Source organism: Phaethon aethereus (genome assembly GCF_964289735.1).
Source record: "Phaethon aethereus genome assembly, chromosome: 6".
Classification (NCBI taxonomy): Eukaryota; Metazoa; Chordata; class Aves; order Phaethontiformes; family Phaethontidae; genus Phaethon; species Phaethon aethereus.
Window position 1 is genome coordinate 13,120,705 of NC_138580.1, and position 18,135 is coordinate 13,138,839.

The 18,135-nt window shown below is 41.9% G+C and overlaps 1 protein-coding gene across 1 annotated transcript in view; it reads left to right on the top strand.

Annotated features, from left to right (window-relative positions):
* Positions 1–18,135, top strand: part of SEMA5B (semaphorin 5B) — a gene marked incomplete at its 5' end in the record, with an annotated part of 139,886 nt that overhangs the window by 43,963 nt on the left and 77,788 nt on the right. The window contains one exon of the mRNA XM_082001596.1: positions 13,316–13,378. Within this exon, the coding sequence (XP_081857722.1) occupies positions 13,316–13,378 (63 nt within the window). The remainder of the gene's footprint in view (positions 1–13,315; positions 13,379–18,135) is intronic.

The following is an 18,135-nucleotide window of genomic DNA, read 5'->3' on the forward strand; positions in this document are numbered from 1 at the left end:
GAGGTGAGGGGAGAGACAGGTGGCGGGGGAATGTAAGGGCAGGACTTGAACTGAGGGAAATTGGAAAATAAATCCTGGGTTGGCAGGAGAGTGCAGGCTGGAGAACAGAACAGAGGAACTGGGAGGAAGGAATAAAAGAAACTGCATCAGAGTCTTCCTTGCAGGAGAAGGAGCAAAAAAATTTCTTGTTGAGATGAAGCTTGGCAGAGCTCACTATGGCATCAGGTGCTGACGTCTGGTGTTGGAAAAGAGGAGGCAGAAGCAAGGCAAACTAAACTGTGACAGACCAAGCAGGGAGTCTGAAGGCATCTGTTTCCCAGCCTTAGGAGGAAGCTAGGTGGATTGATGCTGCGCACAGCAGTGGGGCTCTGGCCTCATACAGTGGCAGCAGGCAAGGGACTATGTCCAGCTGGGCTCGGCGGTGAGGGGACAGCAGGGTTTAGAAACACTTGAACTTTTGGTGGTGGGACAGGAAAGGGTAGAGAGCCATCTTCCCTAATGTTGCAGTCCAGTTTTGATTTAAACTGTTGTGCACTTCCATTTTGCAGCAATAAACAATACTTGAGAAATATCTTTTGGATTCTTGATAATCAATGCCATCGCTTTTTTCCCAAACTGCCCCCTTGTGCTTCTCTGAGACAAGTATTTGATTTTACATTGATCAAGTGCTGAACTCAACCACTGCATGTATTGCTGTTGATGTGATGATATTTGAAATGTGAAGGTTTTGATGTAAAGAAATGGAGAGATTCAGGTCCTTCCTGGCTTGTCATTTCCCCACTGACCACTGAAAGTATAGCTGCGTCTGTAGATAACTGTAGCCTGCTCAAAGCCTTCCAGTGTATTTAGGACTGGGTGGATGCTGGCTTCACACTTCATTGGAAATGCTGGGGAGAGGAGTTGGGGGCAGCATATGGGGAATTCAACACTGTTGGTTCTTTACTTTCTCTGTATTTAAGTGTTCCTTGCTGATAAAACACAGATGGTCTTAGGTTAAGGAAAAAATATGCCAGAACTGCAGGCTAGGCTCAGACTGGGGAGTTAAGCTTGACATGAAATAAGCAGAAGGTTGTAATTAGCTTATCAAGAGTGTTAGGCACCTGGTGGAGGAAAGCAGATATGTAAGGTACAATGTAGCTATAGAACAATAAAAAAAATTACCAAAATATGTTTTATGAAACATGGGGGACTCTTCATCACTGACTTCCTCTTCCAGCCCAGCCTGGTAACATCTGAAAGGTCCTACTTATTCTTGGTTATTAGTGATTTATCAGAGGTGACATTTTCTGACAGTTTGTGATGCTGAGCGCCAAACCCCATGAAAGTCAGAGAGTCTAAAGGTCAAAATCTAAGTATGTTGCCAAAAACTTTCCTCGGAAGCTTCCACCACACTTACTTGCAGTTAGAAAGTACACATTGTGCACAGGTATCAGTCATCTCACTGCTCCTTCCTGTTCTTTCTGCCTTTTTTTTTGTAGCCACATGTTGTCTTTCACCTTAACCCTAGGATTCAGGCTCACTGGGGCAAGGATTGCCATTTAATTTTAAGTAGAAATGCATAGCAGAGCATAGTTGAGTATTTCATGTGCTTCTGTAGTACATGTCAAAATCCTGGTGTCTAGTAAAAGGAGTCTGGATCCTTTCCCTAGGTATGTGAAACAAATGGAAGTTCAGACATACATCTGCTGTATTGAACAGGGAAAGTACAAAGACTGCTTTTTAGCTGAGGATTTAGAATTTTTTTGCCCATATTACTGAAGCTCAAAAACTATCACCTGAAAATGGGGAAGAGCAGGAGGGAGAGTCTGGTTCCACTTAAGTTCCCGTGGTACAGGCAGGCTCAGGCAGGATCTCTGTTTCCAGCCTGCCTTGCAAAACTTTCCCAGTCTCTCTGGCTTGCACAAAACTGGCCTTGGCTAATTAAAGTAATCTCAAAGCTTTCGTTTGGTCTCAATAATGAATCTTTCACTTAGTTAAAGATTTCCAGTGCCTTCTTTCCCTTTTGGTTGTACTACACTGAGCTTAAGTGCACAACCAGAAATGAATGTTGGTAGGATAAACCAAATCACATGCACATTTATTTGTTTAATTGCGCACTGCCCCCTTTTTTCAAGCCAAGGCAGGCCTCAAACCATGCTCAACCTCTTGTATGATTTTAATGAGAATGTATTGCAGTGTTTGTCATCTGAAAGAGTATTAGGCCCTCCCTAATGCAATAGATGTGATTTCCCTAAAGAAAAAAAGGAGTCACAGAACAGTGAAAATGTCATCTTGAGTTCTTCATTAGTCTCTTTAATACCGCAGGATGTGCTGGTTTTGATTCCTGAAATGGGAGAATCAGAACCAAACTAGGCATTTCCTCAAACTTATTTTAGCTCCTTCTCAATGCAAACAAATAAATGCTGAACAAGTATATTCAATGATATAACCTGGAGAGGAATGAAGAATGCAAGATTTCCTCACTTTAGAAAGCTGATAATACACAGAGGTTTCACATGTGCTTCAGTGATTACATTTTCAGTTTGAAGCATACATGGGAAGATTGCTTTTCATAGCTGAACTCTTAGTGTGGGTGCACAGAAACACACTCAGCTGACTGTGCAGGATTTGTCCAGTCTGTCTCAGAAGCTAGTGGGGAGGGAACACAAAATGTATAGTGGAGAACCCTTAACATCTCTACATAGCAGTGAGCTTCAAAGAGGCACAATGGCAAGGAAACCCAGAGCAGAAAAATGAAGGAGAATAAAATTGCCTTGCTTGATGCAGAAATACAAAGGAGACTATAGCCATGGTAAATTGATTTTGTCCTGAATATGGGCTGGTCTGTTGGAAAGGTTTGTGAACCTCCTACTCCAGAAATCATTGTCCAAAACAGTAAGAGGAGGCTGCTTAGAAGTCTTGTCACATCCGTCAGTGGAGCCTGCAAAGAGGAAGGAGGGATTTAGTTCTGAATGGCGACTCTGCCAAAAAACATAAAGGGGTGGAGATGGACATCTTTTGGCGATAGAGGAGCCTCGAAGGAAGAATTGCCTCCAGTTTATCGAGGGCAACCATTGCTGTGACTGTTTGTTGGCTAGCTGCTTAGAAATATCTTGTTGTACCTTGTTTGTAGCAACTGAAGAAAAAAGCCCCACAACAAAACCTGTTCTTTACAGAATAAATAGTGCTAGTGGTGTGAGAAATACTGCTGTGTGGTGCCCACCTGGCCAGTGCCAGCCACACCTGCACGTGTATCAGCTGTACTTGTATTCCTGACATGTTCTTGACTGCAGTGGAATTTTTCTTTAATAGTTTTTGACTGAGTGTATTTTAACCTCTTTATGTAGTTATTTTATTGATTTATCATATAATCTTATGTCTCTGTAATCTCCAGTACATTTAGTAAATGTTTGTTGTCATAAGCTATAAACTGAATGTAACATGGCAAGAAATCAAATTCCACTGTGTCTGTTAATTACCCAGTATGCTAAAAGTCTTGTCTCAGTTCCTGTATGCTTTTGATCTTCAGTAACAGGAAACACTTTAAGTCATCCTTCCTTAACATCCCCTGTGCTGTTCTTCAGTTCTGGATGTTGTCACTCATTCTAAACTGGCTACAGGTTAGACCTTTAAGGTCTTTTTTTGCTAACATGCCATATGTCCTGGTTAACTAAGACCATCAATTCGCATTTGGCCCTGTCTATGCTTTTGCATGCTTAAAAGCAATAGAAATATCCAATGGATTAAGTTGTTTTAAAAAAAAGTGGGTATTCCCATATAGTACTCACAACTAAATCATTGCAGTGTTAAGCACTTCCAAGCAAAGTGAAGCAGATCATGAGCAAAATGAAATAATTGTCACAGACCAACATTTTTCTTTACATAGAATGATAAAAATACAAACACTAGATAGTGGAAACAGGAATCCAGTGCCATTTTATCTTTCTTCTTCAGAGCTATATCTTTCTTCCAAAGTAACATGTTCATGTAACATTGCTGCATAAATATGTAGCTGTCAGTCTAGGCTCGGCATATAGCCACAGCAGAGCGTGTACTCCTTTCTTTACCCTTATGGACAGCACTGCAATCCGATCTGTAGCTAACACCTGTAATCTGGGCATCATTCCTGGCTTCTGCAAGCCCTTCTGTTCAGGTATGGCATCACATCCATAGCTCCTCGTGTTGCTGGATCACCAGTGTCTTTGCACCCTTCCACTGAGTCCCTTTCTTTCGGCGTACCCTTGTTGCCTTACATTAGTGCTTGTATTAATTTTATGGGTCTTTCACAGATCTGCTTATCACTTCCTATGAGATGCTCACTCCACTTTGAATCAGGCCATGAAGCCAGCATCTCTCCTCCACTTTGGTTAATGTGCCTTCTCCTCTTGCTTTCTCTCATGGGTCCTCTTTGTGTCTCGGAAGAATCCCGTCCTGGATATACTAAAACTCTTCTGGTTATGAAAACCTCACGATGAGTTATGCAGCCGGTGAGCTGAGACCTTTCCCTGTTGTGTGGTTATGTTCTGTTGTCTCTGTTCTCTCATCCACCGCTACCTGATGCCTCGTATATTATTATGCTTTGCTTATAATGCATTTTGAGCAAGGCTATATCTACACAGGCTTGCACGGGGAGGCCTGGGCTATGATGAAGGCTCATAGGCCCGATGAAAACTGCAAATTTGGATGACGAAGAAAGTTCCATTATGTAAAAAAATCAAATTCTCCTCTGTATGGAATTCATCATCGAGTTACCAATGTTTTACATCAGGGTTACTGAAAGTATGCTTAAAGCACTGGCAAGTCAAGCTGCTTGCTTCAAATATTAATTTTAATTTGATAGTACCTCCTCAAGGTTGAGCTGGCTGCTCTAAGCGGTCCTTTGTACACTAAAATTCCCAAAGAACTGAAAAGCGTAGGTTGTAGCCTGGATGTGACTGACCATATACATTGTTTATCTTAGAAAACACCATTTTAGTTTTAGTACTTGGTATTGAATGTTCTTTACTAAAGCTTTGGACAATTGTCTTTAATAGTAAAGTCTTGTACTTGTGCAGTGCTTTCCATTTGGTACACTGTAGAAATCATCATCTGTTAAGCCTCATACAATGATCCTGTCAGATAAGTAAATGCATGGTCTGGAGTTGTAAATTCCTACCTGACACTGCAGAGAGAGGAGTGTCTGATTTACAGACCGTATGTTGTTTAACAGAATCTCCTGCAGGACAAATGGAAGTTGAAGGCACCAAAAATCAAATTTGGTTTTGTACCAAGGACTGTGGCCTTGCCCCAAGATGCCAGAAAGCAGAGGACAGGATGCGTGGTATCTCACCCGTTGTTCTACACTCTAAACCTCTGCTCCCTCTGCACACCACTGATTCTGTGGATGCATTTTGTGGTACTAGCAAAAAAATGCTAACATCTAAGAACTCTTTTTGTGCTAGACAGGAAGGTTTTTAGTCCTCAACAGAGAAAAGTTCAGTGCTCATCTCTGCCTCTGACATGCTCAGTGGCTTTTTCTAGTCAGATGACCTCTTTATGCTTCTTGTTTTCCTTTCCTCCCATGTGCCTGTGTTGTCCGTTCAGCTCCTAAGTGCCCTCAGACAGAAATTCTCTCCCACAGCATCACAGAATCACAGAATCACTAAGGTTGGAAAGGACCTTTAAGATCATCAAGTCCAACCATTAATCCAGCACCACCATGTCCCCTAAACCATGTCCTGAAGCATGTTTGTCTATTGCCTAGAAATATGGGGTCACAATCTCAGTTCATGATTCTACATGTTCCTATAATACAAGTAAATATCAAGGGATTTTGAAACTGTGAAAGAGGGAAAATCAGTAGCATTGGCCATCCAAGAACTCAAAGCAGTTGAGAACTTTCCCTCAAAAAGGAGTTGGTAACATCTGCAGTTGAAAACAGGTTGTTTCTACAGGCACAAGCACAACACAGGTACAGGACCTTACGGCTCGCTGCAGAGCTGTGTTACTGGGATGTGCTCTCCGCACAGGAGGAAGCTGTGAAGGATTTAAACAAGCACTTTCACCTTGCATCAGAGATAAGACAGGACCATGAACAGTGTGGGTTAACCGTGACTCAGCTGATGTAGGGTAGCTCATTGCGCTGGAATAACTTGATCAAAGGAAAGAGAGCTCCCACAGCTGCAGGCTGAGGCCCTGTTCTGCCAGGTGTTACAGCAATGCTCTGTCCAGGTGTCTGAAAACATAAGGTGGGAGGACAGATTCTATTCTAAATCAATGAGGCTTAAGGATGAAACCAACAAAGAGCATGTAGTCAGTCCTCTTGGAAACTCTCCTCCCTGTCCATTGGGTGCAGATGTACACTTTCTGTAATTTTTGTGCAATAGGTGGGCCAGGGCGGAGGAACTTCTCTCAGACTATTGCATTTCTCTTTGTAAGGATGTTGTAAGAGTCCATGAGATACAGAAACCTGAATACCCAAAGATGGTACTATTTGGACCTGAGTTAAATATCTGCTCTTAAAATGAGAAAGTCCTTCTTTTTCTGGTGAATGATTCCTTCCTTATCTTGCCATCCACTTCTGCTCTGACATGAAGAGAGTGAGCGATCGTGTTCAGCAGCCAATAAATGCCGGGCCAAAATCAGTCCTCCTAGAGTAAGCAGCTGACTTGTGTTTGTAGAGTGAAGGTCTGATTCAGAGACTAAGGTTATGGGAACTGGAACCCACTGATGGATTTTTGTTTTTTTTATGTTTGCCAACCTCCATTTACATTTGTGTTACGTTTTGAGGCATTCCCCAGCCATTCCAGAAGAACCGTGCAACAGGGCCAGCCTGTTGATAGGCACTATGGGTACTCAGTTTAAATGAAACATACAGCTTGAGTTTTACCACATCCCGAAGGAGCTGAGATCACTTAAGGGAAATCAATTAATAATTTGATAAAACACAATGCAATTCCCTTCATCCAAGTCCCCTTCTCTCCCCGCAATGAATTGACTGAATCCTGTGATCATTCCTCATACCCGTCACTGCATGCAGTAGTGACCTGTAATTTGTACACTGCAGTATGTAGCAGAACTATTTATTGAAGCTTGGCATTATGTTCTTTCGGTATTAGTTATCTCTTTATCAGACATGTTTATCACAGTTTTAGTAAATTACCAGTGTTGGAACTTCAGAAATGGCCTCTAGGGTATTAAGCTACAGTGCTTTATTATTAAGAAGTTAGATTTCAGTAAGTTATTATTTATAGACCACTGTAAATGTGCCTTGTCCTCAAGAGACAAAAGCCAACACTTCAAAGGGGGAATTTAACTTTCCACTTCTAGACTAAGGCAGCAAGTATTTATGGAGAAGTCGTGGAGGATTAAATAGGGAAGAAATAGCTAAAGTGTTGTAGAAATGTTTTTACAGTACACATCGTAGAAACCAAAGTTAAACAAGAACCTATTCATGGATTTTCTGCATCCAGCCTATAGAACTGTCTTTCAGAGATTTTTTTTTTCTTCCAAGTGCCGTAAGACTCAGGACTTACTAATTTCTTGCAAATACTGTAGAATTTGCCCAGGGAAGGGTAGATTTACACTGGGTACTGTCTTGTGTGGGACTGCAAAGTATATAGAAACAGAGAAATAAACTTAGGAAATGGATTTGTCATTATCAGCAAGAATCTATGGGTGATATCTTAGAGGTCTGAAATCTGTTCATTAGGACCGATGAAAAGTTGAGCATGATATTTTGTAGGGGAATGAACTGGCCTCTGAGCAGCAGCTGCATAAAGGACTCATTCTGCACCCCAATGTAGCAAAGTCCTTAAGCACGTGGTTAAGCTAACTGGTCCAGTAGGGTATGTAAATATGTGCTTTATTTTCATTAAAGTTGACAGATATTAAATGCAGTGCAAAAACATGGTCCCTCCATGTTCTTCTCTCCCCAGACTTGAAGAAAAGTTTCCATACCTTACTGTGAAATGAGCTGTTCCAAATAAAAAAATTGTAAATGTAAATAAGAAATGCAGAGTTTTTGGGCTGGAAAAAGGAATACAGGAAGCTGCCTTCAGAGCAAGTCTTTTTTCTTTTTTTTTTCCAGAGGTACATTTCTCTGAACATATTAGTGCCTTGTACAGTTACTGGAAAGGAAGACGTAAATAAATACACAGGGAAAGAAATGACTCTGCCAGCTCCGGTCTCTAGTGCACAATAACTGTCATATCACAACACCTCCTGCCCTCCTTCCTCATGCATAACTCAAAGGGTGATGTGACTGGCAGCCGCTGCTCGGGGTGCCCCGCACGGCACAAGCGGAGAACCAAAATCACCTCTTACTCCATGTGCAGATTGAGAAGTCTCCTGTGGGCACTGCGGAGTGTTGATGGAAATGGAAGCTCCTGCTGTTAGCAATCCCTGCAGACCTGAGCCTGGGACACAGGTGCTGCTGCTGCTTCTGCTGACATTAGCAGAAACCTGGGGAACTCAGTACCTTTTAGGAAATGCTGGGCATCTCACAGAATCAGTCCCTGGGGTTTTTTTGCAGTAAGCCTGTACAATTTTTTCCCCTAACAGGAGAGAACAACATGATTCTGGGTCTGTCTGCAGGCATGTAGGACTTATTTAATGGAATTGAGGTTGGTAACAGATAGATAGGTTTGTAATAAAAGACTTTAGAAATTAAAAATGGGTTTAATTTACCCAATAAATATGCATGTAACCTATTCTCTTTCAGTCTTCACTTCCCAGTTTTAAAGCAATGTTCTGGTTTTGCACAAAAACCTGTAACCTCTGTTGTGCAAGTACAGTGCAGGGATTAGTGTATGCTTAATCTATTAAATTCATATGTGGTGTTTGAAGTAATTATAAATTGCTGGCCTGAATGTAAAAGCTGGTCCATAGAAGTCAAAGAGGTTTTCATATCAGCACTTGAAGATGCACGTAACTACTGATAACAGGACTTGCTAGTGACAGGCAGGTACTTTGGATGCCAACACTGGAATGTGCAGGTAATTAAATAAATGTATCTAGAAAGCTTCTCTCAGCAGTGCGTGCTGAACAACTGATTTGACAGCACATGGCGAGCTAGAATTTCTAGAGCACTCTTGATCTGCAGTCTGAACTGGGAGCAACAGTGATGCTCATAATTTATTAGACGAGACATTAACTCTTTCTTTTTGTGTCTGACTGTGATATTTGAATATTCAGATATGCACTGAGCTTAGCCATTGTGGCCCACTTCTGAAAATTTCTAGTTGGGCAGTGTTGCACATGGTTGTACACGTGATTGCTTCCCCCATGATTGTTCTCCTTCATGTGACTTCCTAAAGATGCAGCAGTAACACAAAACCCCTTTTTGTTTTTTGGTTTTTGGTGGTTTGTTTGTTTGTTTGAGAAAATCTGCCTGCATAGAACTCAAGAACAGAAAGAGAGATGCGAAGAACCAGGTGTCCATGTAAATAGGCTGAAGGAAGGCACATTTAACTGCATTTTCAGTTCAGGGACAAAGTTGCTAGTACTCTTGTGCCTGTCTGCACAGGTGGCTGGGCAGTCCTGCTCATGGTTTGCATGGCTCTTGTCTTACACAGCAGCTATGGCCCTGAGCTGGTTGTTTCATTCATATGGTGTATGAATCTGATATTCCCCCATTTTGCATGTGGGCATGTGGTAGTAGAGGAGGTCCTCAACGTGGCTGGGAACACTCTTAGAAACTGCATTTCTTCTGGAAATGCAGGAGGGAAGAGATGCTGGAGAGCTTGTAAGGAGGTAGCATGAAGAGCGAGAGTGCTCTTGGTAGGGATGCAAGGGGAGGAATTGCTGACATCCTGATGGCATAAAGAAGTATTTTGCTTAGTTGCATAAGCATATGGGAAGTAGGGAAGCAGCTGGGAGAAAGTAGATACTGTCCTGTGTTTGTACGTAGCCTTGCTCCCACGTTTGTCACATCTTCATCCAGGCTCTGTTTTCCATGACACATACCATGAAAGTTGTTTTATTGCTGCATGGGTCCAGAGGTGTCTACTCTACCGCTCTTGACTGACACATGTAGCAGGAGGTACAAAAATAATCCCAGATGTGTTTTCTGGAGCTTGGAAACTTAAATGTCTCAGACAACTGAGAAAATCAATCATAAATTCAGGATGATGACCCAACTGAGTGACCAAAATATTCTGGTGGATAAAGTTTGTACATCATCCAAGCGTGCAGAAGCAGCTTTCATCAGTAAAAAGAAATAGTATTCCTTTGGTTTATTGAGGAAGATGAGGAAAGGGAGGGGACGTGGCTAGGTCAGTGTGTGAGAAGCTGGCTATTGAGAAGTGTTATGATCAGGTAAGGAGACGAAAATACAAAGCATCCCCTGCAGCACTGTAGCGTTACAGAAGTATTAAGTAGGTGCCAGCCTCACTGAGAAACCTGTGGGTACACACAGATGTATTCCATAAGAGAGATATCTTTCTGAAGGTTTCTCTGTCAAATATCCAGGATGTGGTTTGACACTGGGGCAAAATGAATCTAAGGCAGAGGAAGAAAATTTCATCTGGGAAGGAGGGGCTTGGGTTGGCCATACCAATGGAAGTAGGAAGTAGGAAGCAGGAAGTAGAGCACCAGCATTACACAGCTAGTTCACACAGAGAAGCCCAAGACAACAGAGGTGACAAAAGTAGGAAATTTTGATCTGAAAAGACAGCTGATCAGTAAAGTAAAGAAACCAAGCAATGCTGGAAATCTCATTTGAAAGCCCAGAGGTCTGAGCCTGCCCAGGACCTCTTACCAGGTCCAGCCCAAAGGCCATGACCATAGATGTGTGCGGGCTCTTGGGAGGCCAGCAAGAGGACTTGGCTAGGCTGTAGATCAGCTGACCGGTGCATATTCATGCCTTACAGTACAATTATTTAAATGCACATTGGCTCCTTGGCTTTGCAATTATATTTTTATTATTGACAAGATGTTTTGCTTTGGAGGGTCGCGAATATTTTCTTTGAGTCAATAGAGGTCATTGGAGTTAGTTAGCCTTCAATCTAGCTCCTCCCTGTCCCAGCAAAGACATGTGTGGGACTTGTAAAACATGCTCTGGATTGCTATATTGCTTAATTATCCTCTTAGCTCTAATGAAGTGCACCCTGACTAATGGTGCAGTCACAAACAACATGTTCCTATACTTTGGGTCATCACCAAGAACTTCTGTTATCACTAGACATCAAAGTAGTGCTTCAGAAAGCTGAAGGATGGTGTTGCTTAATAAAAGAAAACTTTTAGGCACCAAGAACATAGCTGGAGGGGACCAGTGCTCTGACATGAGCTACATTTACAACACACCTCAAAGCTCTGTGGTGCAGGTGTCTGGCAGGAAAAGTAGGTGTCCCCTAGGAGGCCAAATTCTTCTCTTGCTTTGCTGAAATCCCAGAAGACCCAGAGTATTTGCAGAGAAGCAGCATTGATTCCTGAAGTAACCAGTGATTTCTGTTTTCATTTTGTCCTGTCAAGCACTGTTAAGGTAAACTGGGCTGTATAATGGAGAGTGTGCTGTCTTTGATTTTGAAATGGGAAGAAGAGCCACCTAATAAGCTGTCTTTTTTCTGGAGGTTGTTTTTTTTTTTTTTTTGTATTAATGTTGTCAAAAATTGATCTGAGGAGCAAGGATACTGTGGTTAGATGAATATGGGATAGATTTGGGACTGAGGATCAAAATGCTGCTGCACAGTTTTGCAGATGTCAAGGGCTCCTGGGAGTCACCAGTCCAAATTCCCTGCTCTCCTATGATGGCCTATTGACGTGAGCGCTCTCATCCAGTGACAAAACCCCTCTCAGGATGTGGCAAAATGATCCTTTCCAGCAAGGACTTATTCCAGCTCTCACAAAAGCACAAGCTTTTGGCCTTCAGCCTGGATTCAATTGCAGTACCTGGGAGGTATTTCCCAAGCAACTCCCCAGGAAAGATCTGTGCTTTTCCCTTCTCCCACCAGATCTTTGCATGTGCTCGTAAAGTCTTACTTTAAGACAAATTGAACTGAGTGCTCGGCTAATGGAGAAGATACAATTTTTTTGAATGAGGTAGAAATAGCACTTCTTCCAATGCTGTGCATAAATGCATTTCCCGGGTGGTGGCATTTCTTGCAGTTCTGAGCAAGTGTCTTCATGGACCTGAGCTGGGGGTGAGAAAATTGATCCCTTCTTCTTACTGGTCTCCCATCTTTCTCCTGCAAAAAAATAGGATTAATTATGTGTCGGGGGGATAATTTCTATGGAAGCCCAGAGTTTAAAAAAATATATTGGCTGCTGTGAGAAAGTTCAAGAAGAGTTCAGATCTGGACTGAACTTTGAAGCCATTTCCTGTGTTGGTAATGGACTGGGAATGGTTAGGGAGAAAAAGAAATCCTGGCTCTTTTAGGGAAGCGTTGGATCTGTATCTGAACTTTGTGAGCCTGGCCTTTCCCTATGTAACAGAGCTATTTTTCTTGTACTCAGAATGATGTATTATGTATAGAATAGATGTTTATATGTATTTTCACCTCCAGATAACAATACCTGCTTGAATTTGTTAGGACTACTTTAAAAAAAGTGCTGAAGGGAGGAAAATTGCAGAGGGCACTGACTGATTGGGTATGTTGCTGAATATTTTAAATCTAAAAGTTCTCTCATGCAGCCATGCTGGTCCGCAGGGGCCAAGGAAGGCCATGCAAAGGAAGGGGCCTCTTCATTCCAAAGCAGTCAGTCAGAGCCAACTGGGGATCCTATGTGCTTTCTGCCCCCAGTCAATAGTGCCCTCAGCCCTAATGCATTTTACTCCACCTCAGGATCTGACCCCACTTGCCTGGCATCACAAATTGCCATCCAACCTTTCTCTCCGCTTCCCGTCTCTTGGGGTTTACCTGTCAGCTCCCCGTTGTTGTTTTTATCCAGCTCACTTCACTGCAGGATTACTTAGAAGGTGATAATCTTGTGGGTAAATTTAAGGAGACCAGCAGATTTGTGCAGAACTACTGGACTTTGCTGTAGGGCAGGTTTTCGCTTTGGTGATGAAAGCTGGCAGTTTTACACAGCGCTGTCCTCTCTGAAAAAAGGGTGAGGGCTCGGCGTCTGGGGCTTATGTCTTGGACCTTCCGGTTGAATAATGATCAGTTGTATTTACATGTAAATTAAAGTCTGTCCTCTGTTAACATTCCAGTTGCTTCTGCCTCTGGACTTCTCATTTATTTATCATTTGTGTGCACTGTGAGCACAGTGGGAGCGAGAGTCATGTTTACTGTCACAACGCTGCTTTCAAATTGGGCTGTGTAAATTGGCTGGAGATACTTGCTCTTGTTTTGGGAGTCTCCAGACATGGTGGTTGGTGGCATTGTTATGTGACTTGTGCATTTTGGTTTCTCAGGCAACAGCATGGGGTTCAGATGAAGACACCAGGAGGTCCTGTCAAAGTAAAGGGAAAACAGAGGTAAGTTTTGGTTTGCTACAATGATGCTATGGGTAAATTTATTTGCATCATGTGAAATCCACACAGGGAGCATCTGACATCAGCTTGAGCTTGTAAATTTGCAGCAGTTTAGATCTACCAACACAAGTGTATAAGCGCCACAGAGCAAGCCATTTCAAAGGCCCCCTGTCCAAGTTATTAGACTTGCTCTGCATGAAATTTAAAGGTGATTTCAACTGCCGGAGAGGACAGTTTGCGACACATCAAGGAGCACAATGGTGGCAAGCCAAAGGTAACATCCTGCAGTGGGGTCTGAGTCTGGGCGGGTTGGCTTAGTCTCAGTACTCAGTGGTGAGCCATTGGCATTTGGTCACGTGGGCCTCGATGCTTGTTTGCATTTAGAATCATAGAATCGTTTAGGCTGGAAAAGACTTTTAAGATAAGTCCAGCAGTTAACCTAGCACTGCCAAGTCCACCACTAAACCATGTCCCTAAGCACCACATCTACATGTCTTTTAAATACCTCCAGGGATGGTGATTCAACCACCTCCCTGGACAGCCTGTTCCAGTGCTTGGCAACCCTTTTGGTGAAGAAATTTTTCCTAATATCCAATCTAGACCTTCCCTGTTGCAACTTCAGGCCATTTCCTCTTGTCCTATCGCTTATTACTTGGGAGAAGAGACCAGCAGCCTTATACTTTTTTGTATAATTCACCTGAACATGAGAATTTAATCTGTTAGCACACTGCAGCCTGTTCAGGTGGAATTTCACAGAGCTCCTTTGGAGGCAGGTGCAGTCTGCTAAACTGCACTTTAAAGCAAGAATTGCTTGAAACAAGGCATACTGTCCCAGAAGTCTCGAGTTCGCAGGCATTTCTGATCCAAACACAGGTCCTTTCTGTGCGTCTTTTGAGAAGCTAAAACAAAGCCATCTATCTAAAAGCAGGAAATATTTTGATTTTTCAAACGTGGTATTGGTGCTGTTCAAAAATCTTCAAGCCTCAACTGAGAGGGTGTCCTATTGTCCTTAACACTACGCCGCAAAGAGTCCTCAGTCTAAACCAAAGGAGTTAGACAAAGGATAAGAGAGGATAAGCATGATCTTTGCTTAGACATGGACCATCAAGCAGATGTATGTGATTTTATGGCTGGCCTAAAATTCTGGAATTCTGCCAAGTTCCCATTCAGTGCTATGAACACAGGATTATAGGATCTTCCATTGACTGTGTTCATTTCATATAATAAACCTCATGTGATTACTGCATTAACTTATATATACACAAAGAAACTAGCTTGAATTTTGATGGATAGGCAACAATTTGCTTTATGCAGCTATGGAGAACAGGAATATGGGTATCCTAGAACAACTGTTAGAGTTTTGTGTAGGATCTATGTTATGCAGGAAAACACTATGGAGGCAAAATGGACTGGGTTATGTGAACACAAAATGTGGCCAGCCACTAGAAGAAGAACCCAGCAGAAGTTGGACAAAATAAAAAAACCTCCAAAATCCAAGACATGAGCAATTTTTGAATTTGCAGTCTTTGTACTTCAAAATGTGTGAAGAAAGGATTTTGCTCTTTTCTTCCATGGTAAAGTTTGTGACATATAAATTGTATTCCGTTGTTCATGAAGAATTTGAATTGATAACCCAGAATTATTTTGTCAACCCCTGGACAGAACCATGCATTTGACTGAACAAATTCTAGGATAATTCCAATTTACCTTTTTTACTGTCATGCCAAAAAAAAGCGATGGTCTGAGTATCTTTGTTGCTGCTGCCTCCTCACATGGCAAGGAGTTTGCCAAAATTTCATGAGGATAATGTTCTGAGCAGCTGACTTTATGCTGATTGTGATCCAGAGCTTGAAATTGTTTGGTGGGCGCAGGGGCCATGGGTGTGAAGTCCTGAGGAACGATAATTAAGCAGACTGTTAAGACACTTCTTGACATACAATTAATGGCAAACAGAGATGTTGACTAAGAGTCTGACAAGAAAAAGCTACTAACAAAGGCAGAAGGATTCTGCAGTAGCTAAATAACCCCAAATCTTCCAAGTCTGTGTCAACTCCAGCCTACGTGTCTGTGGATGAGTCCTTCTTGGGGAGTCTACATATGTAGCGCTAGCTCCAGAAATAGTGAGTCTAGCCAGCTGGTAAAGTGCTCTACCCCAGCTAAGAAGTCCAGCTCTGACCCAGTGTCTCTGCCCTTGGCTGGGTAAATGCAGCAAGTGAGGGCAGCACTAATGTGAATATTTCTGATTCTGCTGCGCAACAGTAGTACAAGAGGCAGAGGCTGCCTGCCTCAGCTCTGCTTTGTCAAAACTTGACTAATGGCAGTTTTCTACCTAGCACAGATGATTTGATGATAAATATGTTATGGATTGTCAGGCATTTAGATATGTGGTGATGGAGGCTAGAAATAAGGAGGACCTTTGGCTCTTAATTCACAGTGTAGTTTGTGTAAGTTATGTGACTGGTCCATTTTCCTTGCTATCTAATAATGTATGTATTTTAGGGTGAGGTTTTCAAAGCCACCTAGTGTATTAAAATGCCTTTTTCCCTTCATTCTTATGCCTGTTGGGTATCTGTATCAGATTCTTCCTCCTAAGCAGGAGGAAAAATCTTCCTAAAATGCTTAGAGCTTTACCATAAGGAAAATAAAAAGTGCAAGAGTAAAAGCCACAAATGCCTATCACAGAAGTATAATTATTATGGCATGATGATCACTCCACATTTGAGTACCTATTGTCCAGAAAAAAAGGGAGATGAGAAATCTGGGTCCCAGATTTGAAGCTAGAAGGTACCATTAGGTCATTTCTTCTGACACCCTGTGTAGCTCCGGTCACAAATTTCATCTGCTTATGCCTAAATTGAGCTCAGTAACTTGTGTTTGGCTGCTGCACCTTTTGAGGAAGGCCAAGAAGTTTTGAACTGAAGGCCTGAAGCAAATGGCCTGACTCTGTGCTTTGCTGGCTTGTGCTAATGGCAGATCACCTTCCCTGTTAACATGTACTTTATTTCCTCTTTGTATCTGGCTTCAGTTTTGAGTGGCTGGGTTTCATTTTGCCCTTCTCTGCTAGATTAAAGAGCCCTTTAGTTACCAATATTTATTTTTTAAAAAGGCACTTATATGCTCTTGTCAAATCTGTACTTAGGCTTTTTGATAAAGTAAAAAGCTGAGTTCTCCAAACCTCTTTCTCTAAGTAATTTTTCTGCTACCCTTGAATATATTTTGTGTCTGTTTTCTGCACGCTCCAATTTTTCACCTGTATTCCCTTGTCAATCTCTCTAATGCCTGCGTGTGATTAAAACAGTCTTCTACCTCTTATTCACCCTCTGTTCACATACCTGGCAGTCTCATAAGCTCTTCTGCCATAGGTGATCATGCAGAATTGCCTAGCCACTGTGACCACTAAATCCTTTTTACAGTTGCTAGTCTTGGGATGTAATCTCCCAGTAATGGAGCCTTTTGTTACTTGCTCTTTAATGCATAATATCTTAGGAAATTTTTTTTTTATTTGTGGGGTCCAGCTCAGCAGTCTAGCATATATCACTATATATATGTATATATAGGCTTTGGCCTCACTCGTAATTACTGTTTTTGTAATATTTGCGTTATCCACAAATGCTCATTAAGAAAAGTGTGGATACTGGGCTAGTACCACCCCATCTGGGATCCAGATAGAATAGCAAGTTTGTGTATTATTTCACTTTAAGGACTTTTTTCAGCCCAGTATTTTATCAGATTTTAACCCACTAATGTATATGTTCTTGAACCTGATTTTAAAATTAACTCTCTGTAATATGTGATGTGGTATTAAAACAAACACATCAGAAAAGTCTCTTTCATTTATGTCATATTTATCAACCAAAATTTGTGATTTCCTGAAAGAATAGTATATGCTTTATTTGCCATGCCTCTGGAGACGCATGCTGGCTTCTACTAGTAATCATTCTTATTTTTCCAACATTTATAATATGTATCCTAATCAGCACCTTAAAATTGTCCCCTGGGAAAACATCCACATTACTGAGAGACAGTGCAGAGAACAAAGTCAATGTTGTGTTGCCTTTCTTTCCTTCTTCCAAATGATATCACCCAGAGGTTGTAGTTAAAATGAGTGATGGACAGAGTGGAAGGGGAAAAGGTATATTTAATTTCATTAGGAGTTGCTCAGCTTCTAGTTGGTAATTGGTTTGTCTCTGCATAATGTTCCACAGCCACCACATCTAAGGAATTTTGCCTGGCATGGAAAGTTGTGGCTTTCTAAACGTGTGCACTTTGGTCTTTCCCTTGTCTAAGCACAGAATTATTTGTTAACTTTCCAAAAGCAGCACACTGTCATTTCAGAACGTGAAAGGAAACTGTTTGTGAAAATGGCAGTGATCCAGCTCTTACATGCTGTCCTAAGATCTTTGCGTAGCCAGGAGAAAGGTGATGCACTAATGACACTTCTGGAGCAAGAAAGAACCAAAAGAAATATCTGATAGACATCCAGCTACCAGTTGTCCCACTGTATTGCCAATATAGTTTCTTACTTTTCTTTTATGATGTCCTGATAGTGGGGAGGTCTTATAGTTCACACAAGGTTACAGGGAAATCCTAACCCCAGGCTAGAGCCCACCTAAACGGGTTTGGAGCAAATGGAGGAATCTGCTCTTTCAGGCCTTCGAGTGGCTCTGTGTCACACAGAGGATGTGCCCTCTGGTTATCTAGTGGAGCTGGGAATCTCCACACCACTTATGAATAATAGGTAGAATAATGTCCAGATAGGA